General features: G+C 49.3%; 4 protein-coding genes across 4 annotated transcripts in view; 2 read left to right on the forward strand and 2 right to left on the reverse strand.

Moving 5' to 3' along the window:
- Positions 1 to 2,032, forward strand: part of Ndufa6 (NADH:ubiquinone oxidoreductase subunit A6) — a 6,447-nt gene extending 4,415 nt beyond the window's left edge. The window contains exon 3 of the mRNA XM_013348822.2: positions 1,815 to 2,032. Within this exon, the coding sequence (XP_013204276.1) occupies positions 1,815 to 1,946 (132 nt within the window). The 3' untranslated portion in view covers positions 1,947 to 2,032. The remainder of the gene's footprint in view (positions 1 to 1,814) is intronic.
- Positions 2,033 to 3,167: 1,135 nt separating this feature from the next.
- Positions 3,168 to 7,624, reverse strand: Smdt1 (single-pass membrane protein with aspartate rich tail 1). The gene is made up of 3 exons (XM_005354461.3): positions 7,358 to 7,624; positions 5,607 to 5,747; positions 3,168 to 3,389 (listed from the first exon to the last, which is right to left on the reverse strand). The coding sequence occupies exons 1-2, from the start codon at positions 7,541 to 7,543 to the stop codon at positions 5,610 to 5,612; spliced, it is 324 nt and encodes a 107-aa protein (XP_005354518.1). The 5' UTR covers positions 7,544 to 7,624; the 3' UTR covers positions 3,168 to 3,389; positions 5,607 to 5,609.
- Positions 7,625 to 7,684: 60 nt separating this feature from the next.
- Pheta2 (PH domain containing endocytic trafficking adaptor 2) lies at positions 7,685 to 12,074 on the reverse strand. The gene is made up of 2 exons (XM_026782640.1): positions 11,862 to 12,074; positions 7,685 to 10,474 (listed from the first exon to the last, which is right to left on the reverse strand). The coding sequence occupies exon 2, from the start codon at positions 10,267 to 10,269 to the stop codon at positions 9,490 to 9,492; it is 780 nt and encodes a 259-aa protein (XP_026638441.1). The 5' UTR covers positions 10,270 to 10,474; positions 11,862 to 12,074; the 3' UTR covers positions 7,685 to 9,489.
- A 1,981-nt stretch (positions 12,075 to 14,055) lies between these two features.
- Naga (alpha-N-acetylgalactosaminidase) overlaps positions 14,056 to 14,681 on the forward strand; it is an 8,993-nt gene continuing 8,367 nt past the window's right edge. Inside the window, exon 1 of the mRNA XM_005354463.2 lies at positions 14,056 to 14,246. The gene's annotated coding sequence lies outside the window, so the exon portion shown is untranslated. The remainder of the gene's footprint in view (positions 14,247 to 14,681) is intronic.

Below are 14,681 nucleotides of genomic sequence, written 5' to 3' on the forward strand. Positions count from 1 at the left end.
TTTTTTGTTTGTTTGCTTTTAATGAGTTTGGGGGAGTTTCCTTTGGGGGAAGGATGCTGCGGGGGTGGTGAAGAGTGGATATGGAGGGACGGGAGGTGAGCAGGATTGGGGTGCATGATGGGAAATTCCCAAAGTATCAATAAAAAATTAGTATATAGATGTATATATAAAACATAATATGCATAAAGAGTGAGTCTTTTGACAACGTAGTGCTTGAGTCAATAACCTGAACTATATATACATTGGAATGTTGAGAAGTCCTGTGACCTGGGCAATCCCTGGGTAAAGCCAAACAGCCTTGGTTGTAACAGAAGAAGGTCTCGGGGACAAGAAAGACAAATACTGCGTATTTTCTGCCATATACAGATATGTATATACACATACATGTATGAAGCCAGAAAGGGCTGCGTTTAAGGTCCGGGGGCAGGCAACAGCGGGGAAGGGGGATGGGAAATATAGTGAGTGTGAGCCAAGTCCAACGACACACACAGTGAGAATGGTGTAATGAAACCATCGTTTGTAGTTAACAAATAAAACAAAATAGCAGGAGTAGAAAAAGAAACAGAGTGTGCAAACCTAGTAGGGATTTTCTTCAGTGTGGTGGAAGGTTCTTGGGGTAGAGAGACTGACATCAACTTGTATCTATTTGTTTTGCACTCCCTGGAAACTTTGTGGAAAACAGCTTTGAAGAGCTCATCTCTGATTATGATTTACCATTGCAGCCAGTTCTTTCTCTCTCAATCATATAACACAGACAGATAGATAGAATAACTAATAAATCTAAAGAGGAAACAGCAAAAGTGTGGGTCATTCCCCAAACTCGGTGAAAAACCATGAGGACCCCTTGAGTCTAGGAAATCATCAGCTTCAATATGACGCCACAAGCCCTGCCATCCCTGTCTGTCCCCCAGGGGTCTGTCTAGGTGTTTGTGACAACCATTTGAGTAACAAGAGACCTACACAAAGAGCTGTCAGTCTAGCAAAAAGCTACCCCAGGAACCAGCCACAACTCGCAACAATTAACATCCCATTTCTAACCTAGACCCCCAGCTCTGATCTCTTTGTCCCCAGTGAGTCTTCAGTGCCTGCGGCCATCCAATGCTTTGCTGAGGCGTCCTGTCAACTGATATATTCTCAAAACAGAAAAAGATCAGGCTATGGCACAAATTAGGGTGGCCCGTGAGGCCCGTGAGGAGTGGCTGGACACATGCTCAATCTCACCACTGTAGCAGAAGCTCACAGAGACCAGCCTCGACCTCAGGGTGCAGCTTCTGGCAATCTGAAAACATGACGTATGTGTAAAGTGACTTACACATATGCTCAGAAATGCAAATGCTCATATTAAATGTTCCAAAGAAAGTGATTTTCCAATCCCTAGACTAAGTATGTGAAATGTTAAATATAAGATATCCTAAGATGAGCTGTGAAATTAAAATAGTGGCTTTATTCCCATATATTGTTGCCCACGTCGTTAGAATCCTGCTAGCCAATCATTTCAGAAATACAGAAGAGTACAGAATACAGAAAAGAAAGATGGTGTGGGGGGCTTCCTTGGCAAGATGGCGGCCAGCGGCTTGTGGCAGGCCGGTGCCGCGGCCAGCACCGCGGTGAAGCCTATTTTCAGTCGCGACCTAAACAAGGCCAAGCGGAGGGTGCGCGAGCTCTACCGCGCTTGGTATCGGGAGGTGCCGAACACTGTGCAATTATTCCAGTTGGACATCACCGTGAAACAGGGAAGGGATAAAGTCCGAGAAATGTTCATGAAGAATGCTCATGTCACAGACCCTAGGGTGGTTGATCTCCTGGTCATTAAAGGGAAGATGGAGCTCCAGGAAACCATCCACGTGTGGAAACAGCGGACACACATTATGCGGTTCTTCCACGAAACAGAAACACCGAGGCCAAAGGACTTCCTGTCCAAGTTCTATATTGGCCATGACCCATAAGGTGCATGTTAATATTTATTTTAGAGTATAAATAAACTCATTATTTGATGGTTGTTTTGTGATAAACTTGCACCGGTGAACCCATTTCCTGTGGTCTCTCACTTCTTGCTTAAGTGTGTGTGTCTTTGGTGTGCATGCCATGTTTATTTCCTTTTTCTGTGTATGGTGCTTGCTGTCAGCTGTATGAGATCCTTGCATGAGGCAGCAGGGACGGATAAGGCTTCTCATCTGTCCAGACTCTGTCCCCGTGGCTATGAAGCTGAGTGAGTCTGTTACTGTAGTTGTGCTTACTATGCATACACTTAGTTATTGTAGTTGTACTTCTAAGATTGGGATCTTGGTGTTAAGGCTCTTCCTATCAGAGGGAACAGAGCCCATACTATGGGGGCAGCAGTAGGACTGACAAGATGATCTATTTTGCTCTGGAAAATGGCTGCTCAAGGACTAGACCTTCTACTTAGAAGCACTGATCTTTAAAATGAAATTAACTTCCTACTCATTGTGCAGGCGCACAATCGTTCCATGCAAACAAAGAACAGACTCATCCTACTACTTCTGCACTTTCTTTATTCAAACAGGATCTCATGTAGCCAAGGATAGCCCCATACTCACTCTATACGACCTTGAACTACCAATGTTCTTGCTTCTGCCTCCTTCCCTGAACAGTCCTGAATGCTGGCGAAAGGTACTGTCTTTAGACATACTTACTGAGTGATCCCACAGCACCAGGGATCCCCCCCCCAGGAGCCCAAGTTTTACAAAACATTCTAACTATTAAGAAGTATCAAAACTCCACGTTTGGCGAGTGGCAACCCCTCTAGGCTTAAGGCTACAGTTAACTTAAGTGGCTCTGAGGGAAGATTTATAAAGTTAAAAAAAAAAATTTAAGTCTCAGGATGGAAAGATGGCTCATTGGTTAAAGAGTTCTTGCTGGTTTTGCAGAGGACCAGAGTTGGCTCCCAGCACCCACTTGAGACAACTCATAATCATCTTTAACTCCAGTTCCAGGAGGATCATATGCCTTTGGCCTCCAGGGGCACCTATAAACAGATACACATAACTAAAGGAAAAAAAAGTTCTTGGTCCCCCCCAATGATGTCTGTGGTTGTGTAACAGCCTGGATGTCCTGGCTTTTAATCAGATGTTTCTTGAACACAGAAGAGACGACAAAGTGCAACTGAGCCAGCTGGGAGTGAGAAACGGGAGCAGCCTTTCAGTCACACATGGCTCGTATTTATTATGTCACTCATAGTTTCCAGTGCTCTGTGGACAACACATTTGCGGGAACCTCCCAAAAACATAGGATTCTGGGCTGTTGTCACAAACCATGAGGAGGTGAGGCTGAGGGCTGGCTTTCTCTGACCCTTCTGCCAATAGGGAAGGAGCTGAGCGGGTGACCACTTCGTCTATTAGTGCTTTCTCCTTTCTGCACTTCTTCATGTCCTGGAAGAAAGGCAAGCATCAGTCACTTTAGACTCCTTTTTTTTTTCTTTTTTTTTTTTGGTTTTTCGAGACAGGGTTTCTCTGTGGCTTTGGAGCCTGTCCTGGAACTAGCTCTGTAGACCAGGCTGGTCTCGAACTCACAGAGATCTGCCTGCCAAGTGCTGGGATTCAGTCACTTTAAATAAATAAATAAACCACACACAGTCTCATGTAGCCCAGAGTAGTCTCAAACTCACTGTAGCCAAGGATAATCTTGAACTTGTTCCTGCCTCTACCTCTCCAGTGCTGGGATTACTGGTGTGTGCCACTAGAAATACCCAAGGCATTTCTCTTCTGCTTTCTGAGATAAGGGCTCCTATTGTCCAGGCTATCTTTGAGCTCTGCCTCTACTTCCTGGGTACCAGGATCAGAAAAGCTTGTGATGCCACACCAGGCTTTGGCAACAGTCACTTTCAAATAGGAGGTAAAGGGAGCTGTAGCAAAGACAAGGAAGAGTGGGTGGACTTAAGACAAAGTGGTACACCAGTGGGCTAATACTTGGAGACTGAAAAGAATGCAGGTAGCTCGAGCAGAGCAGTGACTCAGCTGATCTGACAGAGGACCAGAAAAAATGGCAAGAGCTCTAACAGTCTCTGGCCTCCATGAGTACCGTATTCATACACATAGAGACATATAAGTAAATGTTAGAATAAAATGATGACTCCTCCTCAGCCCACTCTGGGATGACCACAGAAGACATGGCCCTCTCAAGGTTACTTCTTCCTGTAGCTGGGAATGTGGAAGATAAAAATGGCATAGGAGGTATGACCAGATCACAATAAGAATGCCACGCAGAGAGGCAGGAGTGTCTTTGCCTGTGACAGTCTATAGCCATGCAGCATACATTACAGCACAGAAAATCAACACAGGAAAGCTGAATGGGAAGAGCACTGGGAGCCCTGCAACAAGGGTTTGTAAGCAGGATACTGGCTAGGCTGGTGCAGTAACAAGGTACACATCTTTAATCCTAGCATTCAGAAGGCAGAGGCAGGCCGATCTCTGAATTTGAAGTCATCCTGCTCTATATAGTAAGTTCTAGGACAGCCAGAACTACATAGTGAGCTAACTCAAAAACCTGACAGCAGTGAGGATTTGCTAGTTGACTTTAAAAACTGCTAATATTTATATGTGTATTTAGGATGTATGGGTGTTGGATCCCCAGGCGGCTGTGAGCTGCCCAAGTGGGTGCTGGGAATAGAACCCAGTTCCTCTGCCAGGGCTATCAGCTGAGCTATGTCTCCCACCCCCTTGCCAGTGTCTAAATTTCAGTCAGAAGCTGTTGGCCTCACTAAGTTGGTTAAGAATCCTAGATACCAGGACCTAACTTTGCCATTAGCCCCAGACACCAATTTTCACAGCTGTCCTGATTCATCTGTAAAAATTCAAGATTCCAGGGCTGGAGAGACAGCTCAGTGGTTAAGAACATGGGCAGCTCTTCCAGAGGACCCAGGTTCAATTCCCAGCATCCACATGGCAGCTCACAGTTGTCTATAACTATATTTCCAGGGGATCTGACACCCTCACACAGACCTATACATAGGCAAAACACCAATGCACATAAAATAAAGACATTATTTTAAAAGGGCCAGGTGGGGGTAGCACACACCTTTAATCCCAGCACTCGGGAGGCAGAGGCAGGCGGATCTCTGTGAGTTCAAGGCCAGCCTGGTCTACAAGAGCTAGTTCCAGGACAGGCACCAAAAGCTACAGAGAAACCCTGTCTTGAAAATAAAAAAAAAAAAAATTCCCTGCACACTTCTCAGGACTGAGCACCCCTCCACTTCCCATATTCCCTTTTTACTTGTCTCTTTCTTCTACTTTCCCTTTACCCACCTCAGGATTCGCTGGTTTACCCCTCCACTTCTGAGGCAGAGGATACATGACTTGTATAAAGTGTAAAGCATATTAAATCATCAAGAAAATGTCAGCTGACTGAGTGAAGGTACATCAAGGGCAAATGAAAGGCTAGCTACGATCTTAACCCATTGGCAGAGATTAAGAGTGACTTAGTCAAATTACCTCATCCAACATAAGAGAAAGACAGACGTCTCCAGTGGGTGAACTCATTGAGCCTTCTGCCTTGAGTGTAGCTATGCTGCTACAGGCCAGACTGCATCATGACCAGAAGCTCCACCCTACTTCTTGTTCCTGTCCAATTAGGAAAAAGGCAAGTCTTACCTGTTAATCGTCATCGTCATCATCCTCTGGAACAAAAATGTCATGCTCCTCAAGTAGAGCAGCGAAGTTCTTACTAATGAGTGTCCCAACATAGAGAAAGGGGATCACAATGGAGAACACACGGAGAAGACCAAAGGACATCTGCCGAGAGAGAAGTGCTGTGAGTCCTGGAGACTCCCTCAGGGGCATTTCCTCCAGTGACCCCAGATCCAGACACCAACTGAGGTTTAAGTATTTGGAAAAATTCAGAGCCAAAAAGAGACAGTGAGTTTGGTGGCCATCAAAATGGATGCCAGAAAGAAAAGCATAAAGCTAAACTAAATTTAGGAAAATAAGCAACTAAAAATTAGGGTTTTTAAAAAATTAGAGCACCTGCTAATTCCTTGCAAAAACCATAAACAACTGGGTGAGAGACTACCATGGCTAGACTGTGATCAGCTCTACACACATCAAAGTGAGTTTCAGGGTGGCTCCTCTTCCAGAGGACCTGGGTTTGGTTCTCAGCACCCACATCAATTCTCATAAGGAAGTAACTCCGGTTCCATAGAACACCACACCCATACACATAAAAAATGAATTTAAGATGTGCACTGAAAGGCTCTTCCAGGCAGTTCTCTTCAGTAACTGGCGCCTGCTGCTTGAGAAACTGCAGCACGTTAAACTTTAAAACCATGAAAAAAGACAGTATGGACTGGAGGGAAGCAGGTGACATTTCACTAGTGTTTGCTTTCTGGTTCCCCTAGCTGTGCCTTTTTATAAAACAGCTAAACCAGCCAGGTGATGGTGGCTCACGCCTTTAATCCCAGCACTCGGGAGGCAGAGGCAGGCGGATCTCTGTGAGTTCGAGACCACCCTGGTCTACAGAGCTAGTTCCAGGACAGGCTCCAAAAAACCACAGAGAAACCCTGTCTCGAAAAACGAAAAACAAAACAAAACAAAAAAAACAACAAAACAAAAAACAGCTAAACCTTCTTGCTTCCCTTGCTGTGAATTTCGACTGCGGTCAACTGTTAGTAAGGGTCAGACTATCTCTAAAAGATTTCGTTAACCCTTCGCCTCTACACAGCCCAGCAGCCAAAAGGTACACCTTTGGTATAAGAGACTTTCCATTTTCTTTAAGAGCACTGAGGGCAAGTGACAGCATTCAGTGGTAAAAAAAAAAAAAAAAAAAAAAAAGCACAGGACGTGGTCCTCGTTGTCAAGACCTAACTTTGCTACCAGCTTCGGACGCCGGCTCTGCTCTGATTCATCTGTGAAACCCTTTCTGCAAGATTCTCTGCACACTTCTCAGGATAGAAGGGCCTTTTTCCTTCATTTCTTTCTTTTTTTCTTTTTTCTTCTTTTTTTTTTTTTGCTAAGTATATTACTTCCGCATTACCTTCTCATTTCTTCAGGCTTGTTTAATCTCATCACCTCTGAGATAGAGATTGCGTGATTTGTATAAATCGACACAAAGCTCTTCTTCTAGTCCTAGAGAATGAGTCATTGCGTCCCTCAAGACAAGACAGTGCACATTCCGCTGCTTGTCTTCCAGCTTGTGTCCAGGAATCCAGCTTAACACTGGTTTTATGCATTTTTCATCCACCTGTCAAAGTCAGCAACCCAACAGCGCAAACTGGGGTCCTAGGTTCACAGCCCAGTCCGTGCCAATACTATGATTGGCCTCTAAGCCTGTCAATCAACACAGACCACACACACACTCCCCCAATGACTGGCCTCGATCCCTTCGCCCCGCCTCGTCAGACACTCACTTTCACCGGCTTGGGCAAGATGGCTCCGCTACGAGTGACGATGACTGACCTCGTCGGTACCAGGCTGCGACCTGAGCTACCCGGTACGACGGAGACATCGCCACCTCTCCTCCCGCTCGGCCCGCTCCAGAGAGCCCCTGGTCGGACTGCTATCCGGGCCAGCCGGCAAGCCACCGCGGACGCCATCTCCTGCTCCGCCCCTCGCAGGAATCCACACCCCACACACCCCGTTTGGCCTTCTCGCAGAAAACCCGCCTCCAAGCCTCGCGAGACTCTCGAGTACGGACGCACAGCCCTTACGTCTGCGCAGTGCCGGCGTTCCGGTCGCCGTGGGAAAGCCCCGGGCACCCGCCCTACGTGGTGACGTCAGGAGTACAACGACGCCCCTCCCGGGCTCCGGAGGGCGGAGCCGTCCGTTTGGAGCTCCCTTTGCAAAGGCGTTAGTGACCTTGGCCTGTGAAAGACTTGTATTAATTAAGGAACCGAAATGTGTAATGAAAAACTTTACTTGGTATTTGAATTTATAAAAAGGAACTTTAACAATAAAACGTTAACAAGAGCCCATAGCGTCTGTGAACACTCGAACAACAGCTGCAGTGAGCAGCAGGCTTCCCATAGGGCGAGGGAACAAGCAAGAGCAGAACTGTACTGGTGGAGGTTGCACCAGCAGAACAGGTTCCCGGACTCAGTCCCTAGGCTCGGACACCGGCTTCGCAGCTCCGACTCCTGACTCTTCATTTGTAAACACGGGTTATAATAACCAAAATGAATAATTTTCTGAAAGGGTCTCAACATGTAGCCCAGCCTAGTCAAAAACCTTGGATGGCCTTGAACTCCTGATCCTCCTCTACCTCCTTTGCTACCACACCCTGCAAACTTTACTGTTCTGATTATAAGAAAACAAAACAAAACCTAAAGCCAGAAGTGCTAGTATGAGGAGCTGGGTGGGCAGGCCTTCCGGAGAACCAAGACCTGCTACAAAACAAAACCAAACAGGGTGTGGTGGTTCATAACTATTCCCAGTGCTTGCAAAGCTAAGAATGAGTTCCAGGCCTGCATGGGCTACAAAGTGAGACCTGGTCTCCAAAAACCAAACTAAAGAACACTAACAAGAAAGTTAGCAAAGGCGTAGTACTTGTGTGTACAATCAAGGGCAGTTGGCTATGATGCTATGTGCAGGCTGAGAACCAGGCCTGGCATCACAGGACCTGGCCCTGGCCAAGGAGACCATGAAACTCAAGTCAAAGACTGGCCTTTAGGCCTGGGTGAATTTGGGTCAGGTTGCCCCAAGTCCCCAAACAGGGAAAGCAGGGTGGTCAGGCAGAGGCAGGTTTTGTTTGGGAAAGAGGTATAGCTCTATCAAGCCCCACATTTTCCCACAGTCACCGTCACCACACATACATAAAGGGACGGATGGGCCTGGCTTCTGGCTCTATAAGACCCAGCCATTTGTCCTCTTAGAAAAAAACAATACTTGGCATGATACAGGAGAAAGTAGCCATGAGGGTTCTTGACAGATAAGCCTTGGGAAACAAGGCTTGGAGACAGGGTCCCTAGGAGTGTCCGTGGACAGCAGATCAGGAAGGGCTGCTCCTAGATAAAGGCTGCCTGCCTCTTCCAGGGCCATGTCCAGCACTGGACATTGACAAGGTGGCGGGGGAGAAAAAAAATCCCCCTTAGCACCGGGAGAGCCTCTACTACAGAGAGCCCTGCACAAACCATGTTGATGTCAGTCCTCAGGCCACTTCTGCTGGCACCGCTGGTATTCAGATGCCCAAGACTTCTTATGTTGGACATTACAGCTAGAGTGTCCTGCAGGGACAGGCACAGCCCCTTCCTGCATTACATTATGTTCCCATCAGCCACCTGGCCTTTCTAGGCCTCAGGAAACAGGTTGGAAGTCATGATTCCTCAGTTCATTCCAGGCAGAGGGGAGGATTGCAAGTTGGAGAAAGTCTACAGAGCAGGAGGAGGACACACACACATACACACACACACACACACACACACACACACACACATACACATACACACACACAGCAATCTGGGAAATGAGTAAACATTTAACTCCTGAAGTACTGACCCTGGCATCCTGACCAGCAGGTCAGGGTCACAGTGCAAAGGGCCGGGAATCAGGGCCTATCCTGTTGCTTGCTCTCTGGCTGGCTCCCCTTGGCCCTCTGCTGCCATCCTCGCCTTAGCTCCATGATCTCCTTCCCATACCAGTCATGCAGGGTAGAGAAACAGGAGGTCTCAGGGGACACGGGGCTCTGTCCCCTGCTTAGGAGGAGGCTGGCAGGGCCCTGCAACTCCCATTCAGTCAAATCCCGACCCATGGGCCTGCTTCCCCTTTCTTCCACAGACCCATTGGGATTTCGGTCCCTAGGGAGAAAGTAACCATTCTCAGGGCCTGGAGCTGAGCGGTCAGCAGTCCGAGGCTTACTGCAGCTGGCAACACACTTCTGGGACACACAGCGATGCAAGGCCAGGCTCTGACGGGCATCCTGCAACTGGCTCTCCAATTCTCGGACTACAAGTCTCATGTAGCCAAAGCTGGCTCGGGATAGTGCCTTTACCCAGGCCTCCTGGGCAACCTGCCCATCTGCTGCCAGCAGGTGTGGGTGAACTCCAGGGGCATCAAAGCGAATGGCGAAGGCAAATTCCTCGGGCACAGGAGCTTCAGCCAGCTCCACCGTGCAGCCCTCCAATACCACCAGGCTCAGAGGGGTCCGGCTTTCTCTGTTCTCAAAAGAGAATAGCAGGTTGCCCTTGAGCACAAACCAATATCTTCGGCCAGCACCACTGGAAGTAGGTGCTGTCCCTGGTCCCCCCCAAGTACGAAGGAAGCCGGTGTGATCTGCTGGAGAATCGCTCAGAGCATAGTGGGTCATGCTCCTCTTGTTCAGCTTCATGGCGTCCACAAAAATGCTGAGGTAGAGATGGTCGCACCTGGAGGAAAGGTCCCTAGCTCAGAAGACCTCCAGCCCAGTCCTGTGGCTGCTACTGTGTCCTTGCAGCTCTCAGACTTCATCTGTGAAGGACACTGACTAATCTTCCTTGCTGTTCTTTTCAAAGGTCATCAAAGGGCCACACACAAAAAAACTGGATATCAAAAAACTGTAACAGAAAAGACAATTGTATCAGAAGAACGAGAATGGCAGGACATTGATATGGTGGTTTCTATTTGCTTGTTTTTTAAACATGTAGCCCATGGTGCTCTCCAACTCACTATGTATCTAAGGGTGCTCTTGAGCTGATCCAACTGTTTCCACCTCTGCAGTCCTAGGACTGCAGGCCTGCTGCCATGCTCAAATCCTGTGACCTTCCTGGGCCCCTACCAGCCTCTCTCAGTGGTGTCCAGCCCACCTTAATAAGAACCCGTGATTTAGGAGCCAGATGGAGTCAGGGGAAGGGGCAGCCAGCAATGGATCAAAGGGGGCCTGCTCTCTTAAACTCCAGTGGCACTGGAGGTACTGAAGACACCCACCAAATTCTGGTGCTCCAAGGTTCCTATGGCAGCTCAACCCACAAGAGTCATAATGAAGGAGAAGCAGTAAATGGTCTCACACATTCTTGGTGGGGTCTTGTTGGTGACACACTTATCAGAAGAGCCTAAAGAGGGGACAGGGTGGCCTCTTATCTAACCGCACTGCTCAGCCACATGGTTCCCACAGAGCCTGCAAAACAGCTCTCAAAAAATGTGACAATTGCTGTTCTAACTGTAGGGCCCAGTGAAAGGGCAGCCTCTTGCAGAAAGCCCTGCCTCCTGGTTTCAATGCCCCCACTCACCCCCCCACCCCCCAGCTACTGAACTTCCCTCTGTATCTTAGCCCACTGTCTCTTGACTGAAATTATGGACCCCCTGAGGCTAGGTAGGTCAATTGAGTGCCTGCCAAGGCTTTCCCTTCTAGCACTTGTTGGAACATCATCACAAAAATCTCTCGTGATCGCTGCTTCTCCCAAAGTGGCTTGTTCTGAGGTCAACTGGCCAGCAGTCCTCCATTTTCTGGCTTTGTCCATTTCGCCTCCCTCTGTCAATGTTTTCACTTTTCACTGTCCCCATTTGCAGGGTGTCTATAAGCTTGATTGTCCAGTAACCACCAATAATCAGCCCTGTGCAGACTTGATGTATTCATAGGAATACATCAGGAGACAAAACTATGTCCCTGTGCTCCTGAAATCTACTTTGCAGTAGGAGAGACACGCAGTAAGCAAATACAATTAAATAATGAATAAATCAAGTAGTAAGTGATGAAATTGAAGCCAGGATGAGGGAGGGGAAGAAGGGCTCCAAAGAGAAGCAAAGCAGGCCCGGAAAAGAGGAAGGCCCATCTAGCCGCAGCCCTTCGTGGGCCCCACGGAGGGGCCGAGCCCACGAGCGCCAAAAGATGAGGCCTCTCCCTGGGGCGGCCCTATGGGTGCCTGGATCCCTGGATCCCGCCCGGACTCTTCAGCCACGCCCTCCAGGTCACCTCCTCCGGGAGCCCGCCCGACCCGCACTCACCTCCAGAGCCTGAGCCTGGCTCGTCGGGTGCTTTGCGACCGCTCTCTGCTCCGGACCCCGCGCCTCCGCCCGGGCCGCAGACGTGGCCGCGGGAGCCAGGAGACCCCGCCCGGGAGGCTCGTGTTACCGCCCCGGTCTCTCCCCGCCCAGTACCCACCAGGCCTCGGGATCTGCAAAGTCGCCTCGGCACGCACACCAGAGGGAAACTGAGGACCTGGCGGTGAGGACCCGCCTGAGCCGCAGGACTTGTCGGTGATGGATGACCTCGAACCCCAAGCCCAAAGTCAGGCTACCCACAGACCCACCACCAAAGGAGAAAGAATTAGACAGTTTTTTTTTCCCCAAAAGTTCCCCCTTACCGCCCAGTCCCACCCCACGCTGGCAGAGCCAAGCCGGGCAATTCATCGGATAGGGCGCTTCATAAGGCTATCTCCTAAAGAGCCAGCAACTAAGTCCTTGGGTCAGCCCCATCTCTGCCTCTAGAAACTGGCCATTACGGCTTCTCTCACCTGCCAGTGAGGGTCTGCAGTTCACTGGTGGTCCCAAAGATCTACCTGGAGTTTGTCCATCCAAACGCTTAAGGGAAGACTGCAGGATAGCACAAGGCAGGCAGGACTCCCAGAAGCCGAGGGCAAATGCGTTCAAACGCCTGCCCAGGAGCTTGTGGGTTCCCACCTCAACCTCTTCTCTGCAGTTCCTGAAGCCCAGAGAGCCCTTACTTCTCACCCAACCCCCATCACTAGCCTCAGAACTCCTTGACATTTAGGTCAGCTCTGAGGTCCCCTCCCTGACCTCACAATGTAGAGAAAGAGAAAAGTACCTACACCCTGCTTCGAGTTGTGCTGGCTGGTTTTTGTGGGGTGCGGTGGGTGTTTGTTATTGTTGTTGTTTACCAGCTTTTATTCAATTCAAAGTATCACCTGGAGTAAATATGTTACAAGGCGAAAATCATCCAGGGAAACGGAGGGTGGGCTTCTCACGGTGGGGAGCTTGAGGTTTAGACCTCAGTTTGAGAGATAATTAAGGGAAATGAGAGAGCACTGCTAGTTCCAAAGGCCCCAGAGCTACTGTGTTTGAAGAGCCACAAGGAGGGCAATGAGGAAGATAACTGTAAGAAACAGGATCAGAAGGTAGAGGGTGGGGCTTAGGAAAGCCATTTCTCCAAACGGAAAGAGGAGTAACTAGGGCTGGGTTGGGTTCTATTTAGGTTATTTTATGTGTCTGAGAGTTTTCCCTGCATGTACGTATGTGTGCACCATGTGCGTGCCTAGGAGTTCAGAAGACGGTGTCAGATCCCTTAGAACTGGGGTAGGGATAGTTGTTGAAGCCACTATGTGAATCTAGACCCTGAATCCTTGGTCCTCTGCAAGAGCAACGAGTGCTGTCAAGCTCTGAGCCATCTCTCCAGCCCGCAGAGCTGGGTTTTCAAGGTTTGCCTTGTCTGCTGTGGAGAAAGTCTCCTTAGATGGAAGCAGAAGGTCGTTGAGGGACTTCTGTGAACCAGGCAGACAGTATGTGATGAGCCCAGGCGTGCAGTGCGATGAGGGGTGAAGTTCGAAGGTAGAGAGCACAGGATGTGTGGGGAATTACACATGAAGGCTGAGGGGAAAAGAAGGAAGAGCATACTGAGCATTGGATCGTGGCACAAAGTACGCTTGCTGTTACCTGGGTTGTGGAGAGACGGTACTATCGCGTTAGGGGAAGGTTATGACTACCATCAGGGCCAAGGCATTCAAAAATAGCATTTGGCACCAGCATATGTTCAATAAATAATTAAATGAGTGAATGAATTTGGAAAGTGGATGGGCGTCAGATGGAGGGGACAGACTCCTAACCTTTCAAGGGCTGAATTCCCATCCAGCCTCTTCACTACCGTTTTTAGCGGTTAAAGACCAAGTTTCTGGGCTGTTTCCTTTGGCTATCAGTAGAAATTCACTGCACCTCCACTTACTGAACACGAGCAGTGCGGACCATCGCCCGCGCCCGTGGGGGAGGTACACGGAGGAGATCAGGTAGACCCCCTGCGTGCCCGAACGCGCACAGGGTCCCGGTGCCGATTCCACGAGGGCGCGCCTCAGGAGCGCGCAGAACGCGAGTTTAAATGGGCGGTGCTTATGGAGGCTGGGCGCTGGGGCATAGAGGGAGGGCACGGCGTTGCTAGGGGATTCTGATTGGTTGCTCCGTTGCCCCGCGATGCCCCGCCTCCCGGGTCGCTATAGGTACGTGGAGGCAGCAGCTGGGGGCTCCTGAGGCTGAACGTACACGTACAGCGGACTGAGCGACCGAGAAGGTGGACCTAGGAGGACCAAGGAGACCAAGGAGTACTCTGGACCTGAGATCTTTGAGGACCGAGAACCCGGACTCCGCACGGGGATCCGGAGCCTGGTAGGGCCCAACGTCTCTCTTCCTCCTGGGCTTCCTGGAACCAGTGGCCGCCGCTTTCGAGCACTGGTCTGGCAAAAGGACGATGTCCTAGACTCCGTGTAGTTCTAAATAAAGAGCCCAGACTCGGGGTAGTGATGGCAGGGGAAGGAGCGTCGGTAATGAAAGCGACTTGGTACCACAACTGTCCTAGAACTCACTACGTAGACAAGGTTATCCTCAAACTCGCAGAGTGCTGGGATTAAGGGGTGTGCGCCTTAACACCCGGCAATAACATCTCCTTTTTGAATCAGGGTCTCCCTGTGTAACTCTGGCTGGCCTGAAACTCGCTATGTAGACTAGGCTGGCCTGGAACTCACAGAGATCCTCCTGCCTCTACCTTCCAGTGCCAGGATTAAAAAATAAAGGCATGCAACGCTATGCCCAGTGCAATATTTA

This window comes from Microtus ochrogaster, chromosome 15 (genome assembly GCF_000317375.1).
Source record: "Microtus ochrogaster isolate Prairie Vole_2 chromosome 15, MicOch1.0, whole genome shotgun sequence".
NCBI classification, from domain to species: Eukaryota; Metazoa; Chordata; class Mammalia; order Rodentia; family Cricetidae; genus Microtus; species Microtus ochrogaster.